Here is a 19,476-nt window from a genome sequence, read left to right on the forward strand (position 1 = left end):
TACAAGTATAAGCTAAGGACTAGTTAGGATTAAGATAAGCCCTAGCTAGAAGTTAAATAAACAGTTACTAAGAAGCTAAACGTCGCTAATATACAAGTATTTACCTATCGTTATAAATAGGTCTAAAGGAAAGCTTAAGAGTTCCTTTACGATTAATAAGAAAAGAAGCAGCGTAATATAAATAAGTTACGCTAAGAAGTCGACTATTAATATCTATTTCTTTATTACCCTTACTATTACTATTATTATTAGTACTATAGCTAGCTAAGAGAGGAAAGTACTTACTTATAGTAGCTAGATAAGCTAAGGAAGAACTACTTAGTACGCCGCGCTTAATAAGAATAGCTTTAGTAGTAAATTAATAAATATATCTATTAAGATAAGTTAAGTAGTAATACTTACTATTAATATCTTAGGTAAGAGTGTTACTAATATAGCTAATATACTTAAGATTAAAGTATATCTAATAAGTAATAAAGTAAAATAAAGTATTAGTAAGGTTAAAAGTACTCTTATTATAAAAGTATTACTAGAGGTACTTATTAAGAAGTAACTTAATCTCAGGGAGGTAGTTAGTAATAAAAGTAGAGGTAGTTATAGCGGCCTTATAATAGGGGTAAGGTTAGCGTGATCTAGTAATAGTTCCGGAAGTAGTCTTAAGAGCTTAACGCTTTATAGATCTCTTTTTTTTTCTTCTTCTCAGAATAGTTACTATTATCCTTATCCTTAATATTATTAATATTAGTATAAATCTTAGTATCTTTATTACTATTAATAATTTTCTCTAGAGAGAGAGCGGTCTTAAAGGACTAAGTGACTTAGAACGTAAGCTTCTTAGAGGTTATAAGAGTAAAGGTAATAGTAGCAGATATAGACTTATATTTAATAGTAAGAGTATTACCTTTATTAGAATTATCCTGATCTAAGGCGTTATCTATATACTTATTAATATCTTTTAACTTCTTTATAAGGAAGGTCTCTTTTTTAGTAAGCTTTTCTTTCTTAATAAGCTTCTAAATACAGATAGTACTAAAGGTAGAAAAGTCTTTAGAAAATAAGCTAAGAGTCTTTATAAGTAAGTTAGTTAAGGCCTTAGACTTAATATACTTCTATAATTCTTTCTTTTTATAGTTATTAAGAGAGTTACTACTACTAAATAAGTACTTATTACACTACTACTTATAACTATTATACTCCTTTATAAAGATAAAAGTTAGGTCTGAAGTATTTATATTAGATCTTATAGTAATACTACTATAAAAAGGTATATTATTAAACTTTATAATAAAGTTATCTAGACTAAGAAAAGTGTAACTTATAGACTTCTAACTAGAATATATATAAAAATATAAGAGAAAATTAATCTTTTACTTATTAGATACTTCTATCTTAGTAAATACTTACTTATTAAAAGTAAGGACTAGGAGGCTAACTATATAATCTAATAAATATATAGTCTTATTAGCTTAGATAGCTACTATAACGTTTTAAATATAAACTATACTAGGGGTTAAGCTATATAAAGAACGCTCTAAGATATATTAAGCGGAGATAGTCTTTAAAAGTAATACTATAGTAATAGAAGTGATAGAGATATAGGTTAAGAGTATAGAAAGTATAAGAAAAGTAGTAAAGTATAAAGATAGTAATAATAATATAAAGAAAAGAGATAACTATAGAAAAATAGTTATTAAAAGAAAAAGGAAAATTCAAGAAAATAAAAGCGTAAAGAGGTTTTTATATTAAGTAAATAGTAGTAGTAAGGCTATAAAAAAGGTGAATTTAGTAGGAAGAAGCGTAGAATAGCGAATAAAAAGATAAATTTTAAAAGAGAAAAGTAAAAAAGATAGAGAAGTTATTAGTTATTTATTATATATTAGTTACTAGCGGGTAGCGCGATAATATAATTAGAGAAATAGTAGGCTATAAGCTACTAAGTAAGGTATAAGAGCCTTTAAGGGGGGATTTAAAGCACCGGGGATTTTCTTTAATTTAAAACTTTCAACTTTCTTTAAAAAATAATAACTTCCTTATATTTCGCGCTATAATAACTAAATTACTATATAGATATAATAGTTCACTATAAATAACAGGGGAGATATAAGTATAAGCCTAGTTAAAGTACCTATAGAAGATAGATTACTAGCTTTTACTAATTTTAATAAAGTAATTACATATTTAGATAAGATCCTGCTATAAGACTAATATAATACTTAGTTAAGGGTCTTAGAGATTATAATAGCGTACTATAACAAGGCTAAGGAACTTATAAAGCAAGTATATAAGTATATAAAAAAGTCTAAAGTATTCCGGATCTATATATCTGAAGATAAGTTTTATTAGTCCTAGATAGAAGTTCAAGTTATAATTATTAATAACACAAAGAAGAGAAATAAATAAGGTAAAGCTTATAAAAGTATAGTAAAGAACTAAATAGACTTAGAAGTACTAGCTTAGCTAGCGACTAAGTTAAGGGAATTCGTAAGTCACTACTAATAAGCTTCTATAAAGATATCTATTAAAGAAGCTAGATTATAAGTTAATTTAAAAGTCTAAAGATAAGTCTTAAGGCTACTTTATTAAGGGATATCTAAGGTAAAGGAAGTTACTATAATAAATATAACTTATATAATAAGTATAAAAGTAAGAGAAGAGAAGGCAAGGAAGTTATTAAAAGGAAAATAGAGAAGTATTAGAATATAAGTTAGTACAAGAGGCTTTATAGAAGAAGAGGTATTTATAAAGGAATTAGAAGATACGCCTATAGCTATAAGTAAGGAAGAAGGGAGCCTTAGTAATATTAATAATTTAGCTTACTTAGCAGGGGAAATTATTATAAATACTATAGTAACTTTAGCTCTCTAACCGTGTTAATCTTAGTACTAAGAGGAAATAAGCGAGGCTATAAAAGAGTTTAGGTTTATATATAAAGAAAGAGCCGAGATTAATAAAAAAGAGATTAACCTAGTTAAGAAGGAACTAAAGGAATAAGAAAAGTAAGAAGTTAATAAGAAAAGCGGAGATAAGCAGAAATATAGCTATAAGAAGGATATAACTATTAGCTAGAAAACTATAATAAGAGGAAAGAAAGTTCTACTAATTATAGTAATAATAAAGCTCTTAAGTAAGATACTAGGATTTCAGCGAATTTACTATAGTTACTTACGATTAATAGTAGAATATATAAGTCTCTATATAAAGTAGCTCTTAGAAGGTTTAACTATTAAGAGACTATATATTATATATAATAAGAGGTTAGAAATTAAAAAGCTAAAGATAGACCTAGAGACTTATATTTAGTTTTATATAGCTAATCGCCTTTCCTACTTATTAAATAAGCTTAGACCTTATAAATTTCATAAGAAAGAGAGACTTAAATTATTTAATTACGATTAGAAGCTAATTCTAGATAGCTAAGATCTAATAATCTTACTATAGTAAGAAGAGAACAGATAAGTTATTTACTCTCTCTTTAAATAATAGTTTAGTTCCTCTCTTAAAAAGTAAATCTATAACGAATTAGATATATATTAGCACTACTTATAAGAGATTAATAAGCGTAAGAATATCAGATAGCTATAGAATATATTTTTTTTAGTAACTTAATAGCTTATACGCTAAGACCTCGCCTACTATATATTATATACGACTCTTTATCCTAATAAGAAGTAGAGACTTATCAGTTACCTTTACTATGTTAAATACACTATACTAGGAGATAGAACCTTTTTTTATTATATCGATTTAAATATTAATAATACACTTACTACTAATTAAGGGGCTACTATAATTTAAGGTAGTATCTCGCTAGATTAGGAAGATAAGAACAATTATACTTTCTACTATCTAGGGATATAATATAAGCTAGGTAAGTAGTAGGCGTGTATTTATAAGTAAAGATAAGATACTAACTACTATATTCACTAAATTATAGACTAAACGTTTACTTAAGAGGATATAGAGGTCTTAAGAGTAGATTAGGTTAAGAGTCCTTATAGCCTTAGAGATATACGGATTATACTACTAAAGATCTTATATAAGTTAACTAGGCTTATAATAAAAGTTTATTAGACTATCTTATTATAATTTATTATAATTTAAGATAATAAAGAAACCTTAGAAGTTATAAAAGGGGGAACTTAGAGAGATCTAGCTGACTCTTATTAAGATTTTACTATACCCCTAGCTACCCTATTAAGCCTTACAAATTAGTATAGAGCTATTCCCTTTTAGTTCGCTACTATAGTTAAGCTTTCCGAGTTAAGTACTTTATCTAATACTTTAGTTACGTAATAACAATAGAGTTTACTAGTAGTAATAACTTAAAGAAACGTTTTATTAAGAAGGGATCGAGCGGCAGCTTATAGCTTTATTAATAAGTAGAGAGCTAAGGTATTAGTTATAACTATAGAGGCTTTTAAAATAGTAAGGAGAGTAAAGAAAGAGGCGTTTAAAGAGAAGTTCTTTTACTACCTAAAGGAGGTATTAAAAGCTATAGGTATTTTAATAAAAGAGGTAAAGGCTAATACTATTTAGCTAAGTAAGGAAGTAATAGAGATCGCGTTAAAAGAGAGCTTATTATTTATAAAGAAAGCTAAGGAGTACTTAGTAGTAAGTACAGGCAATATAATAAAAGTAGATAGTTAAGAGGAGTATCTATATATTTCTTTTATTTATACGATATATCAGGGGATATAATTAAGAGGTGACTACTTAATTAGGGGAGGATATATATAGTAAGGTAGTATAGTTTTAAGTCGGAAGATAGTTAGCTTATTCTATAAGGTTATATAAATAAGCGCGATAGCGCGTAATAAATATATTATCTTCTTTCTCCTACTCTTACTACCTATTTAGTTAGTAGTCCTCTATGTCCCTACTTACTATATACTTTAACGGCATTACCCCACTCCTTTATAATACCTTAATACTATAAAGTTACTAAACTCCTAGGAAAACAGGAGACGTAGGTACTATATATATACTAGTATATTACAAGAGTTAATAAAGTATAATTAAGGCTCCTTATATAATATAAGTTATTAGCGATACTTCGGCGATACTCTAGCGTCGCTTCGGGAATATTCAGCGCTATACTACTTTAGAAAGCTCTATTTACTACAGATATAGAGAATAGGGGGGGCTATTAGAAATATAGGGATTATAGGCGTAGACTCAGTACTATAGGCTATACTACTAAGTACGCTACCCCTTTATATAGGAGATTCTCTCTCTCTATAGTAGCTCCTTATGCAACTGCAATTCTGTCACCCCCATTCGGCATAGATCCCAAACTCAATTCCCACCTCTCGGACTTTGCCCTTCATTTCCCGATCAACCTCACCTCTCACAACATATCCAGGGAGCAATAGCTCGTGTAACAGACCATTGAGATTTCACGTCTGCTGTCCAGACTCAAAAGATCTAACTCAGTTTCAATCAGACACAAGGCAATAGCTGGACCTAGTGGAGCGGAAGCTAAGCCGGCTATTACTGAGCATCTCAAACCATTCGTTTCGGTTTCGCCGAGCTGTGGTACTTATCCTATCAACCCCAGCTCTCTCTTGGTCTGCGAATATTTCCTTATCGCGTATACTTGCTGGGTTGCTGATTCCTACTTGATCAGCTGTATCCTATTCATCTTCTCCTTAGCAGCAGGTCCACTTTTGTTGCAACCCTATCAAGTGTCAGGGGCTGCATTGCCTGTCACCTCTCAAGTTGAGGGAAACGATCTTCGTCCTACCAATTTTGGCGGTTTGTTCCTGTTCTGTACACATGGGGAATGCTCTGTGATCGGCAGTCCTAGAAACCCCTTAGTCTTAATTCTCTCTTGCAACGGGCGGGAATGTCACCACATTATCATCCATGTGGTGTTCTAGGGACAGGGTCTCATGCAGGGCATGTAACCCATATCAAAGCCGTCCCCAGCCAACTCTGGGATTGAATATTCACATGCCCTGCTTTCACCGCGGCTTGCTGTCTGGTTCTTGTATCTGATAACAGAGCTTCAAGTTGAGCTGTCCCCCACACGGCGCCACTCTTCTCGCCTTCTGTTACCTTGTGTACTTAAGTGCAGCTGATCCTTCGGCTGTGAGAGTAGAGTCAATTAGATATCCGTCCTGAAGCATTGTGTAAGTTGCTCGTCCATGCACCATTTTGGTCTTGTAAACTCTAATACTTGTACTGTTTGCAGGCAATAATCCCTCACCTACGGACCTTCTTAGCTTTTGAGCTGATATCTTTGTCGATCCTTGCAGTCAAGAGCAGATTTCAAGTAGGTGGCCAAACACCGGCAGCATTCTCATTTCTTTTAGTGCGGGTCTGGTTCTTGGTCGTAAATCTCAGGTCAGACAGGTGACAACCAGTTGTAACCCGAAGCCATGGCACCATCAGCAATTCCCGTAGATGGGGAACACACTACTCTTCCGTCCCCGGGATCCCAGAGCAATGGAAATGGATCATCATCCACAGCCGGCTTTCTGCAAGGCAATGCATCAATCTCTGAGGCGGACTCGATGCCCATAGCAATCGTAGGCATGGGCTGCCGCCTCCCAGGCGATGTTTCTACCCCCGATGAGTTCTGGGAACTCTGTTCCCGCGCTCGCAGTGGCTGGTCACCCATTCCCAAAGCTCGCTTCAACCATGAAGCTTTTCACCACCCAAACCCCGATAAATTGGGTTGCTACAACCCTGAAGGAGGTCACTTCCTCTCCGAAGATGTGGGCCTTTTCGACGCTCCTTTCTTCAACATTACGGAGAAAGAAGCAATTTCCATGGATCCTCAGCAGCGATTGCTGCTCGAATGTACATATGAAGCGCTAGAGAATGCCGGCATACCGAAGCGAGATCTCGTTAATGAGAATGTGGGGGTTTTTGTTGGAGGCTCCTTTGCAGACTACGAGCTCCGCAATTGCAGGGACTCGGATACCGCCCCTGTTTTCCAGGCGACCGGTTGTGCGCAGTCACTTTTGTCGAATAGAATTTCGTACTATTTCGATTTCACAGGACCCAGCTTTACAGTCGACACAGCCTGTTCGTCAAGCTTGGGAGCCATGCACCTGGCGTGCCAAAGTTTGCGAAATGGAGAGTCCAGTCAGGCGATTGTGGCATCATGCCATCTCAATCTTCTTCCAGATTATTTTGTTATTATGTCCATGTCGAGGTTAGTATCATGTTTGGTAGTTTTTGCTTAGCCTAGAGATATCTCATACTTACTCGTCTCACAACAGCCTCTTCTCTAAAGAAGGCAAATCTTTTGCCTTCGACTCCCGCGGCAATGGCTTCGGGCGTGGTGAAGGTGTGGGCTGCGTCATCCTCAAGCCTCTCGCTGAAGCCCTCCGCAACAATGATTCTATTCGAGCTGTCATATCTGGGACTGGCATGAATCAAGATGGACGTACCAAAGGCATCACCATGCCCAATGGTGACGCCCAAGTAGCCCTGATGAAATCGGTGTACAAGAAATACGGCCTTGATCCAAAAGACACCGGATACATCGAGGCCCACGGCACTGGTACAAAGGTCGGTGATCCAATTGAAGCGACTGCTTTGCATAAGGTATTTGGTGAAGGACGGACGGCGAAACAGCCACTATTGATCGGCTCAGTTAAATCGAATATTGGGCATCTTGAAGGTGCTAGTGGTGTTGTGTCGGTCATCAAGGCGGCGATGATGTTGGAGAAAGGTTTCGTTCTGCCGAACTGCAATTTCCAAGAGGGTAATCCCAAGATTCCTTTCGATGAGTGGCATTTGAAAGTCCCTACCTCGCAACGGCCATGGCCGAGAGGTAAAAAGTATGCGAGTATCAATAATTTCGGCTTCGGAGGCACGAATGCGCACACAGTACTCGAGAAAGCCCCTGCTGTTCAGAGAGTCATGCTCCCAGGCACAAATGACACACTTGCAACTGGGACGAAAGCTACGGCAAAGAGGCTTTATGTCCTTTCTGCGAACGACAAGCCGTCCCTTGAAGCTCGAATGCACGATCTGACAGTCTACCTTGAGCAAAGACCAGAAGTGTTCCAGAACTCACTTTTGCCAAACCTCGCTTACACTCTTGGTCAACGCAGGTCGCATCTTGCGTACAAAGTCGCGATTCCAGCTAGAAACTCAGCAGAACTTATTCCGGCACTTGCAGGTAACGATATCACTCCTTCGCGGTCGACCAAAGAGCCGAAAGTCGGATTCATCTTCACTGGACAGGGCGCTCAATGGTATGCGATGGGTCGCGAGCTCATTGATGCCTATCCCGTCTTCGCAGCTACGATGGAGAAAATTGACCGACATCTGCTTGATCTTGGCGCAGACTTCTCTCTGATTGATGAATTATCGCGAGACGCGGCATCATCGCGAGTATCGGAAGCGCATATCAGCCAACCTGCGTGTACCGCAATACAGCTGGCTTTGACAGATCTCCTGAGGTCTTGGGGTATCAAACCTTCTGCAGTAGCAGGCCATTCCAGCGGTGAGATAGGAGCAGCTTACGCAGCTGGTGCTCTTTCACTCGAATGCTGTGCCGCAATCGCATATTTCAGAGGGCAATCCATCGTGTTCTTGAAAGAGAAATTCCCCGAGCTGAAAGGTGCTATGATGGCAGTTGGGAGTAGCGCAGAAGACATGCGGCCCCTAATCAAGCTGTTGAAAGAGGGTCGGGCAACTGTTGCATGTATCAACAGTCCCTCGAGCATTACTGCGTCTGGAGATGAAGACGCGATCAATGAGCTGCAGGCAGCTGTTGAGGCTAAGCAAATGTTTAATCGCAAACTTCGTGTGGATACCGCGTATCACTCGCACCATATGAACTTGGTCGCTAACGAGTATCACGATACTATCAAGCATGTTTCGTCGCGCAAAAATACCTCGACATCCTTCCACTCCTCATTACACGGCCGCCTTATCGAGACCACCGAATTGGGGCCAATGTACTGGGTCGAGAATCTGACTTGCCCTGTCCGCTTTTCCGAGGCTGTCCAAAGCATGTGCAAAGCCACCGGGGACAGCAATGATCCAGGGGTCGATGTCTTGATCGAGATCGGGCCTCACGCTGGTCTCGAAGGGCCAGTCAAGCAGATCTTGAAATCCATGGGCGGAAGTGCCATCAAAATTCCTTACTCATCCACACTCCTTCGAAACAAAGATGCAGTGGACACAGCTATCCAACTCGCAGCTACCATGTTCATGAAAGGTGTTGACATCAATTTCGGCGCCATCAACTTCCCATTTCCAGGTGTCAAAGCTCCAGTCCTTCTCACCAACCTGCCGAAATACTCGTGGAATCATGCAACCAAGTATTGGCACGACTCCCGTATTGCCGAGAAGCATACCAACAGACCGTTCGGAAGAAATGATCTGGTCGGCACATTGGCGAATTACTCCAATGAACTAGAGCCAACCTGGCGGAACATCATCCGTGCTGATGACATGCCCTGGGTGCGCCATCACCAAATGCAGCACATGAATGTTTATCCTATGGCAGGCTACATTGCAATGGCAATTGAAGCTTCAGCTCAACGAGCTGCGATGCGAAACGTAGCATTCGACAAATTTGAGCTTCGAGAAGTGACCGTGAGCAGACCGCTAGTCATCCACGAAGGCTCAGATGTCGAAGCCAACATCACTCTTCGAGCATTCACTGAAGGTACAAGGTCTTCGTCTGATTCCTGGGATGAGTTCAGAATCTTTTCGTGGGCGAAAGACAGAAATTGGATTGAGCATTGCCGTGGTCTCGTCTCGGTCACCAAGTCAGCTGACGGTAATGTTGTTGATGGCGCTCAGCAAAAGTTGAATGCGAAGACTGCTTTAGTGTACAAGATGGCTGCTTTCACAGAAGCATGTACTTCAGATGTTGACACGCCTCAAATGTATGAGACGCTCGCTCAGGCAGGTGCTGGGTATGGACCGACTTTCCAAGGGCTGGAGAATTGCCGTGCGAGTGACAACTACGCGGTCGCAGATCTGATCGTTCCAGATACAGCCGCAGTGATGCCAATGGGTCATGAGCCAGACTTCTTTATCCATCCAGCATTCCTGGATCAATTTATCCAGATTGTATGGCCGATCTTTGGTGCTGGTTGGAAAGGACTGGACTTGTTGTATATGCCGTCCTTTATTCAGAGTATGTCTCTATCCAAGGACATTACTCGCAAGAGTGGTGATCGATTGAAAGTATTCGGCACTGGAAATCCCACGCCAGCAAACCCCACTGCCACGAAACTATCACTATTTGCAACTACGGAAAGTGCAGATGAGGCATTGATTAGCATGGAATCTTTGGTCATGACTCCGGTCTTCGATGGCTCCAACGCATCTAACTCGACTGCCACCCGTGAACTGTGTTACAAGCTGCAGTGGGAACCGCTTCATGCCAAACACGAGCGTTCTGGTATCGACAGCCCAGTCTCAGAAACAAATGAGCATAGCAATGGTGATGGCATCAATAGTGTGCACATCAGTAGTATGAACGGAACGAATGGGCTCATGACCCCGCCAACGTTGGAATGTGACATTGCAATTATTTGCAATGAAGATACTCAAGAAGCTCTCACATCCAGTGTGAAAGATCTAATCATCGATCTCACACAGAAGACTCCCATTGTAGGCTCACTAGGAAGCGTCGAGACCGAAGGCAAAGTCTGCATCGTTCTCTCCGAGCTCGATCGGCCCATTCTTTCATCGCTCAACGAATCGGGCTTCCAAGCAGTCCAGAAGATGGTCACTGGAACAGCTGGCGTTCTCTGGGCCATTCGAGGCGCATACACTGACTCCACGAACCCAGATGCACAAATGGTAATCGGAATGGCTCGCAGTATCCGGTCAGAAACACTCCTCAAATTCGCTACTCTTGATCTGGGGACGTCACCTGATCTGTCAAGTACCGGGACAGCTGAAAAGATCATTGAAGTCTTGAAGGTCACCTTCTCATCTGAATCCCCATCAGTGGGAGCGAATATGGAGTTCCAAGAACGCAACGGCGATTTGCTCGTTCCGCGTGTCGTCGAGGACGCCGACATGAACAAACTCGTGCACCAAGAGACTCAGCCTGTATCAACACCTGATCTTCAACCATTTGTACAAAAGAATCGGCCGCTCAAGATTGCAATCGAGACAGCTGGAGCACTGGACACTCTATTCTTCACTGATGATCTTGCCGTTGGAACACCACTTCCAGACTACGAAGTTGAGATCGAGGTCAAGGCCACCAGCATGAACTTCAAGGACATCATGATCTCGATGGGTCAACTGTCAAGCAAATACATTGGTGTAGAATGTGCCGGTATCATTAGTGCAGTCGGCAGCAAAGTTACGGATCTCCAGGTCGGTGATCGTGTCTGTGCAATGTCGGAGGGGGCATATGCGACATATACTCGCTGCCTCGGGACCAGTGCCCAGAAGATCTCTGACTCAATGTCATTCGAAGATGCTTCCACGATTCCGGTTATTTTTTGCACTGCTTACTACTCGCTCTTCGACCTCGGTCGACTGACAAAGGGTGAGAGCGTGCTCATCCATGCAGCAGCTGGTGGTGTCGGCCAAGCAGCTATCATTTTATGCCAGATGATTGGAGCAGAAATCTTTGCTACAGTTGGAAGTGTCGCGAAGAAGGAGTTCCTCATGAGTGAATACCACATTCCTGAAGATCACATCTTCTACAGTCGAAACACCTCGTTCGCAAAAGGGGTTCGCCGTGCTACCAATGGTCAGGGTGTAGACGTCGTTCTCAATTCTCTTGCTGGTGATGCTCTGCGCGAAACATGGGACAGTCTTGCGCATTTTGGCCGCTTCATCGAGATCGGCAAAAAGGACATCGTGAGCAATTCTCGCCTCGAGATGAGTAGATTCGAACACAACGCCACGTTTGCTTCGGTGGATTTGACAGTGGTTGCAGCTGAGCGGCCAAAGATCATGAAGAGACTTCTCTCAGATGTGTTTGACTTGATAGGCAAAGGACTTGTCAAGCCAATCTCACCCATCACCATCTTCCCGATTGCCAATGTCGAATCTGCTTTCCGTACTCTTCAGGGAGGTAAGATCATGGGCAAGATCGTCATCGTTCCCCGAGCGGACGATCAAGTCAGAGCTATCCCTTCCAAGACACCGAATGACCTCCTGCTCGCTGACGCCACATATTTGATTATTGGTGGTACTGGTGGTCTTGGTCGTAGCATGAGCAGATGGATGATTCAGAAGGGTGCCAGGAGTATCGTCCTTCTTTCTCGAAGCGGAAAGTCGGATGGGAAGGTTGGCGAGCTGATTGAAGAGGCTTCAGCAGTTGGAGCAGATATTGTCGTAAAATCATGCGACGTCTCCAGTAAGGAAGCTGTTGAGAGGCTCGTATCGGAAGAGCTCTCCACTCTGCCGCCAATCAAAGGTCTTGTACATGCCGCTATGGTCCTCGATGTAAGCTTCCCCTTTCGTAACTTTATGCACCCGAACTGACATTGCGACCAGGACGTTCTATTCGAGAAAATGCAATTCAAGCAGTGGCAGACAGTTGTTCAGGCAAAGGTATCCGGCGCTTGGAACTTCCACCAAGCACTCTCCAGTTATCCCCTCGACTTCTTTATCATGATCTCTTCTGCCGCCGGTGCGGTTGGAAACAGAGGCCAAGCTGCCTACTCGGCGGCAAACTGTTTTCTCAACGCTTTTGCGCAATACCGAATCGCCTGTGGTCTCCCTGCCTCTTCCATCGACCTCACGGCCGTCTCAGACGCGGGGTATCTGGCCGAGGGATCTGCGGAGCGCGCTGCACAAGTAGCGGAAAATCTGGGTTCGGAGACAATCTCGGAGAAAGAGGTTCTGGCATTGATCGCTGCTGCTATCACAGGGAAGATGGCGAAGGAGTGCAACTCGCATTGTATTACTGGACTGAAAATCTCGCCGGAGAGTAAGGATACATTGTTCTGGGTTGATGATGCGAAGTTCAAGCATTTGAAGGAGGCTGCTGAGGCGGAAGCTGCTGCTTCTTCGACGAGCTCTCCAAGTGCTTCGATCTCACTCAGTGCAGCGCTGAAACTTGCAAGTTCGAAACAGCAGGCTGAGGAACTTATTTGTGAGGGTCTGATGACAAAAGTGTCTGCCGTTCTGATGGTCCCGAGGGAGGAGATGGACCCAAGCAAGGCAATCGTGGTGTATGGTCTTGACTCTCTTGTTGCAATTGAGATCAGGAATTGGATCACAAGAGAATTGGAGGCGAGTCTGCAGGTATTGGAGTTGCTGACGAGTGGGAGCTTCTGGGCACTATCAGAGGCTGTGTTGGTCAAGAGTAAGCTTGGGGTGAAGTTTCTCGCAGAGAAGGAGACTAGTTGATTGACAAAAGGTGGTTGTTTTGCTCCACAGCTGGCTTGGAGTGGAACATCTGTACCTTTTTCGTCGTTTAGGTCTGTTCTAACTGTTTCTGTTTTGATGTATCACGATGCTTCGTGTTCTTCGGTTTTGCTGCACAATAGTCAGTACAGTAGATGCAAAATTCTTCAAATACCTTGATTTTCCATCTTCTACTCCACCACTTTGTCGGTGATCTCTCGTGAGAACTGCACACCGCATAGAGGTATTGCGGCCGTGCTTTCTGTTATCACTGACTTTGTCCTGCAGACTCACTTGTCGGCTCCAATTCGATCTGACTCTGCCAATCTATCAGCTTCTAACATTCGCGTCTCTCAAGCCGTTGTGGGTATGATGCAACTTTTAGGTCACCATTTTTCGGAAAAGGATTGTATGGACCGGTCACCGAACACAGAATTAGTTCTCGTAGTGTACCAATTTATTTGCAGCTTCGTGAAGCTCCCATAAATAACTCCGCAAATCTACCTGTCCGCCAATATGCCTATGTCTTATGCACCGTCACCTAGTTCTGTGCTAAAGCTGGTATATGATTTGAAGCCTAATAAAACCACCTTAATGCTCTTCATCAGCTTCGAGTCGACTTGGTAGAAAGATTCAGTACCGCACTTCCAAGCAGCTCTCTACTGGGATATCGCTGGAATGTTGCTGAGTAGCCGTGATACCAAGTCCATTTATGGAGACCTTCCATGTTCTTAGTGGTCATTCGCATCATCAAGGGTGAGCGGAGGAGGTAGTGAGTGGGTAGGACGGAACAGCGAGTCATAGAATACTGTATCTTAGGGTTAGTAAGGCTATGAGCGACTCCATCTATATCTGGTCATCCTTCTTACCAAGGGGAACTGTAGAAAACCAGACGGAATCAGTCTAGAGGTAACAATACTGAAACAAAAATAGGAAGAGCGGGTATGCGTTTTTGCGTAACTGGCCACCATGTCTACTGTACGCCACCTTCCAACCTTCCATATTGTATCCGATCAGGTTATTGTACGCTTTGTATAGTGTGCCTGATCTGCTGTCCTCGTATATGCTGTCTTCGTAGATTCGTCTTGGGATTCTTCGACGAGCTGGTCGGAGGGATTCTGCTGTTTGGGCCAGGGAGAGCCACCTTCAATTGCAGGACATAGATCTTCCGCCGTTCTCAAAACTATATTCGCAGATTGGCGGGAGAAAGTAGAGCAGCATAGGCCGTGTCGAGCTTTGGTGGTCAGCAGAGAAGGAAGAAGACTGGGAGATCTTGGCTGTCATGTCAGCTAGGGAGCTTCTAGTTGTCAAAAGTGGTTCTGGACGAAGCTGGTCCCGTGGTGAGATTGCACGAAACTTTCACCCACTCCGTATATCTGGCGGAGTGACTGGAATGAGGTGGAGAAGTTGTTCTAGAGTAAAAGGTGACGGGAACTTGATGTAAGGGGGCTCGAGGCCCGTCCCTTCCGTTTTTGGTATATTGTGAAGCTGGAATCAACTCTTAACGCGAACCAAGAGGCAAATATCGATCTTTGCTGAGCTTGATTGACTAAGCCTTCAGTATCTGCGAGGCCCTGGAATTGGGGATCTGCGGGCAGCATGGAAAACCCACAGGGCGACAACTGCGTAGAAATATGGGGGAGGCGGGATGGCGAAGACAGTGGTGATGATGACGCGACAACACCTTGCAGAACGTAACGATTAGGAAGGAGATCATGGGCAGCGTCTATCAGAGAAGAGTCGGTATTCAGAACAGAGAGGAGGTGAAGACTTTGGGGGGGGAGCCGACTTGGAGAGATCTTGGCAGTAACCCTTCACGAGTGATACGAGGCCATGTCAAGGGTAACAATCACATCACAGCAAGATAGTATCATAGCGAGAGGGATAATGCTTCATACAATGGGCTGATACTATCTACAGGAAAACAGGCCAACATCATCCAACCCCAAGCCGAACCCATCCACACCACACCTACAACGCGACGATAACGTCGAGAGGATGGGTGTCAGCAGTCAAGAGATCAATCAGGAGGAGACTCATACCATCAATGGAGAATACTAGAAGGTGTTGGCCCTTGGTTTCCCCTTTCGGGTACTCACACTCATCACCGACGTGAAGGTTAGGCCATGATGAGCGCCGCAGCGGAGGAAGGGACACCCGATGCTGCTACGAAATGCAACCAAAGATGCCCCCTCCCCAAAAGAAGGGAGCCTACGTGGTATATAAACGAATTCACGTCAGCATACTGAACTTTCTCGCATAAATGAGAGTCTGTTTGCAGAGACCTGGGTAGCTTGACAGTGCTCCTTCGCCGAAGCTTGGAGTTGTCGCGCTCTACTACAGTGAACCCAGAGATGGGCAGGCCATTACCACACGCGCTGAAGAGGCATGTCTCAGTTCCCACTGCCGTAGCCATGGTCACACCGGATCTCTACCCGGTAGGTTGAGCCGTCGGATGTAGCGTTCAGCACGATGCCATCCATCTGTAAGCAACTTTGCTTCTTCCTTTCTCTGAGGCGAGGCTACGCGCTGCGCGCTGCAAAGAAGGGAAATGACTGAATGAAAAGGGGATACTTACTTGTGTCAGAGATGAGTGAACGCGATACGACCGTTTCGCGATGTTGGGTGGAAGTAAGGATGGAAGGAGGTGCATAGTGTAATGAATGGAAGAAGGAAGGTGAAAGACGAGTCGTGAATTGGGGTACAAATCAATGCTTGGGTGGAAGAAAAGATGAATAGGTGGGAAGGAGGAAAGGAAAGATTGGGGGCCAAAAGCCTCTTCTTATAAGAATTCAGGAGGCGCGATCAACTCCTAGCTTGGCAGGCTAAACCCGTTGAGAAGTCTGGCAGACAATGACCAAAGCCGCTTCACGATGCTTCCATCAACTCGCTCGCTAGCTGCACTTCCATTGGTCAACGGAGGTTTCCAGACAGCTGTTTGCGACTCCATTGGTCCCAGGAGATCAAATAGTCTGGTTCACGGCTCCTAGCATTTTGTCCTCGCACTGGACCACTCTTTCATGCTCCAGATACGTGCGGATCAGCATTTCTATTATCAAATGCTAATTGTACCAGGGCAAGACAGGACACTCTTTCGTTGAGGCGCCAGTCTATGCCAGGAGAGTGTCGCGCACAGGACAAGCCGGGCCAACATCTCAACACATATTACATAACCAGCATCTCACGACCTCCAAAACAGCCCATGACTGCTCCAAACCACTATTTTATTGCCACTGCACGAATAGGCATCCTTTCTATCGTGATTTTCCACAATATCAACAGTTCCACGAAAGTAAACAAACATCCAACCACGCCAAGATCTAAGCGACGTCGCAGAAACATATCCTTCTCATGGTGACAATTCTGCATCGATTCCCATGAGACGTTCTGGTTACTCAATGGGAGAGAAATCTCGCGTTCTGGCAGTAGTCCAGGGTCTGTCGATCCCCGTTGCTAGGAGGTTGATGAAGTGACGTTGGGGGATATACTTTTTTGTGGGTCAGAATGCGGGACGGACCTAGACCAGGGTCCACGCTAAGCCTTATGTCAGCCCTACGTTCAGCCTCATTGACTATCTACTGTATGTAGCATGAACATGGAAATGGATTGAAGCTCTTGTAGTGTTATTGGATTTGGACTATTGTTGTTAATGCCGTTGAGTTGCCACGGGCCTCAAAACTGAGAAAGGTGACTGACGGTGGACAGTTTCGATCATGGTCGGTCACGAGCCGACTGGACGCGATGGAAGGCGCCTTCTGCTTTCCCCAGGTATCTTTTATACAGCATCTACTCTTCCATGTCGGTACATAGTCGTATCTCTTCTTCTACACACATCTGCTCTGGTGCAGCAGGGTCTGCTAACAAAGCAACTTGTCGTGCTCGAGTCCTCAACCTTCCAAATCCGCTACGTCCTAATCTAACATTCATTCAAGCCATGTCATGGAATCCTTTTTTCTTTCTAATCATCTATCCCACACGATATAAGATCAAGATCCATGCTACTCGAATCTGCATAGTCTACACAATCACGTCGAGACGCCCAAGGAGAGGAGTCAGAGGACTGCATAACGGATGGCATGCTAAAGGGAGCAAATCTCTCGGATGCAGGGATAGATACATGACTGAGATCAGTCTGGTGGAGTGTCAATTATAGAATTAAAGACTACTAGTATCAATTATCAGGGACTGGGAATGGTTACGTGCCTCCAGCCTATCCTCGGATATCTGACGAAAGAAGTAAAGCTGCTGGGTACTCTCAACGATCCAACAGTACAGTTTCGATAAACCGTATCACTCTTCTAAGATCTATCAGAATATTCAGCTCGCTCTACCATACCCAGTCGCAGGCGTCTCTTGTATCGCTCCTCCATAACCACCACCAGATCCAGACGGCACACCCGTCTCACCTCCTCCAGCTCCTCCATAACCACCTCCGCCTCCACCACCAGAACCCCCTTCCCCAGGCGCCTCGCCTTCCGTTCCTCCTCCTCCACCACCACTATACTCTCCTCCACCCTCCACAGGCGGCGCCGCACCACCAAGAGTCGGTCCTCCAGGACACGCACACTCATACGCCATCATCCCACAACTCAGACATCTACACCTCTTCCTCAACCTCCAATACCACAAACAAGCGGCAATAAACAAGATCAAGAATATTACGAAGAGAATCAGGAATATGATAAAGAGGATTAGGTAATCTCGCTCGCGGTCGCATTCCAATGGTGGGAGAGGACTGCAGGATGTGGAGACTGTTTCGCGGGGTGGGATGGTGCAGGAGGAGAGGGAGGTGAGGGTTTGTGTCAGGGTAATGTATTGCGGTAAGGTAGTTGGGCAGGATGTACAGCTGGCGATCTGGCTGTTGTTAGTGCTGGTGCTTGAGGACGTGTCTGATATTGAGTTGGAAGTTGAGCGTGATGTTGGGAAGCAGGATGAGGGGTAGACTGTTGATGCTGTGCAGCTTGTTTGAGATGTTGTGGATGAGCATGACTGGTTGTAGACCGTTCTTGTGGGCGAACATGTTGACACCGATGAGGTCGACGTGGACTCCGTGATACTTGCAGATGATGAGATCAAGCAGCTCCCTGTTACAGACACAGTGATTGTCTGACGAGTTGGACAAGTAGTAGGGAAGACTGAGCTGGTGCTTATAAACGATGTTGAAATCAGAGTTGGACAGTCAGTCTGAGATGAGATGTACGATGCTGTAACAAGAGTTGGACACGTCAGGGACGTGCACTCTTTTGTGACGGTACTGATCCCGGAAGAGCATGTTGTTGGAAGTAGCGAAGTCGTAGCGGTACATGAAGTTACGGTCGGATAAGCGCTGGTTGTGCTTTGAGTGCTTGGAGGACAATTGCTTGGGAATACTGATGTCGTGCTGATAAAAGATGTGGATGTTACGCTCGGACAAGTAAAAGCCGTACACTGGGCATTAGACTGGCAAGTCGTCGGAAACACAGAAGTCGTTGTGATATATGAAGTAAATATCACTGGTGGGCAGTTTGATGCCGTGCATTCCTGACTCGCCGTACTCACCACTGTCTGGGTGGTTGTCATAAGTGGGAAAAAGACAGGAAGTGTCGTCGTTGCTGTCGTCGTAGACTGCGCACAAGATGTCGATGAGGAGTACGGACAGAAACTGGGACAAATCCGAGACCGAGACCGAGATGCGGTTGCTGTTTTGTTGCAACACCCGACTGTAGTTGTGAAGTTCCCATAGTTGAAGTTCGTTACATGGGTTGTTCCTGCCTGGCAAACGAATGAGGGAGGCAAAGTTGTTGTGACGGTTCTGGTTGAACCAGGGAGGCTGGCTGTTGAGAGGAAAGTATGGGTTATTGAGGTTGTTACGGTTCGAAGAGTAGTTGTTGCGGTCACGGTGAGTGTCGTTGGAGTTCTATGGATAATGGATTGAGTCGAGGTTACTTCTGTTGTGATGTACACTGTTTGATGGACAGTGACTGATATCATTGGGCATACTGGTGACGAAGTGGATGCGCCCACTGACACTGAGGAACTTCTAAGTGTAGGTGTGGCTGAGCTTGTTGAGCTGCCAGAAGTTGGAACCGAAGAGCATGTAATCGCCGAAGGAGTTGGTGTAAGAGACGAGGAAGTCAAATGTGAAGAATGACTAGAAGAATGGGGTGGCTTGACTCCGGAGCCTGATTCGCGAGG

General features: G+C 43.6%; 2 protein-coding genes across 3 annotated transcripts; one reads left to right on the forward strand and one right to left on the reverse strand.

Annotated features, from left to right (window-relative positions):
• Positions 1–5,956: 5,956 nt before the first annotated feature.
• On the forward strand, positions 5,957–13,476 carry ONS95_013747 (uncharacterized protein). 2 transcript variants are annotated; one of them, XM_058507389.1, is made up of 3 exons: positions 7,066–7,162; positions 7,230–12,396; positions 12,448–13,476. In XM_058507389.1, the coding sequence occupies exons 1-3, from the start codon at positions 7,149–7,151 to the stop codon at positions 13,303–13,305; spliced, it is 6,039 nt and encodes a 2,012-aa protein (XP_058356558.1). In that variant the 5' UTR covers positions 7,066–7,148; the 3' UTR covers positions 13,306–13,476. The 2 variants fall into 2 exon arrangements, with proteins under 2 accessions (XP_058356559.1, XP_058356558.1); XM_058507390.1 differs by having other exon boundaries at positions 5,957–12,396.
• A 4,143-nt stretch (positions 13,477–17,619) lies between these two features.
• ONS95_013748 (uncharacterized protein) lies at positions 17,620–19,022 on the reverse strand (the record flags this gene model as incomplete). Its single annotated transcript, XM_058507391.1, has 2 exons — positions 17,620–18,156; positions 18,939–19,022. The coding sequence occupies 2 exons, from the start codon at positions 19,020–19,022 to the stop codon at positions 17,620–17,622; spliced, it is 621 nt and encodes a 206-aa protein (XP_058356560.1).
• Positions 19,023–19,476: the final 454 nt, after the last annotated feature.

This window comes from Cadophora gregata (assembly GCF_030347475.1).
Source record: "Cadophora gregata isolate MNR1 chromosome Unknown scaffold_8, whole genome shotgun sequence".
In the NCBI taxonomy this organism is placed as follows: domain Eukaryota; kingdom Fungi; phylum Ascomycota; class Leotiomycetes; order Helotiales; family Ploettnerulaceae; genus Cadophora; species Cadophora gregata.

Excerpts from the sequence above, each read along its gene's own strand:
- ONS95_013747 (XM_058507389.1), top strand. Across the intron at positions 12,397-12,447 it reads ATGCCGCTATGGTCCTCGAT|GACGTTCTATTCGAGAAAAT; the intron begins GTAAGCTTCCCC and ends CATTGCGACCAG.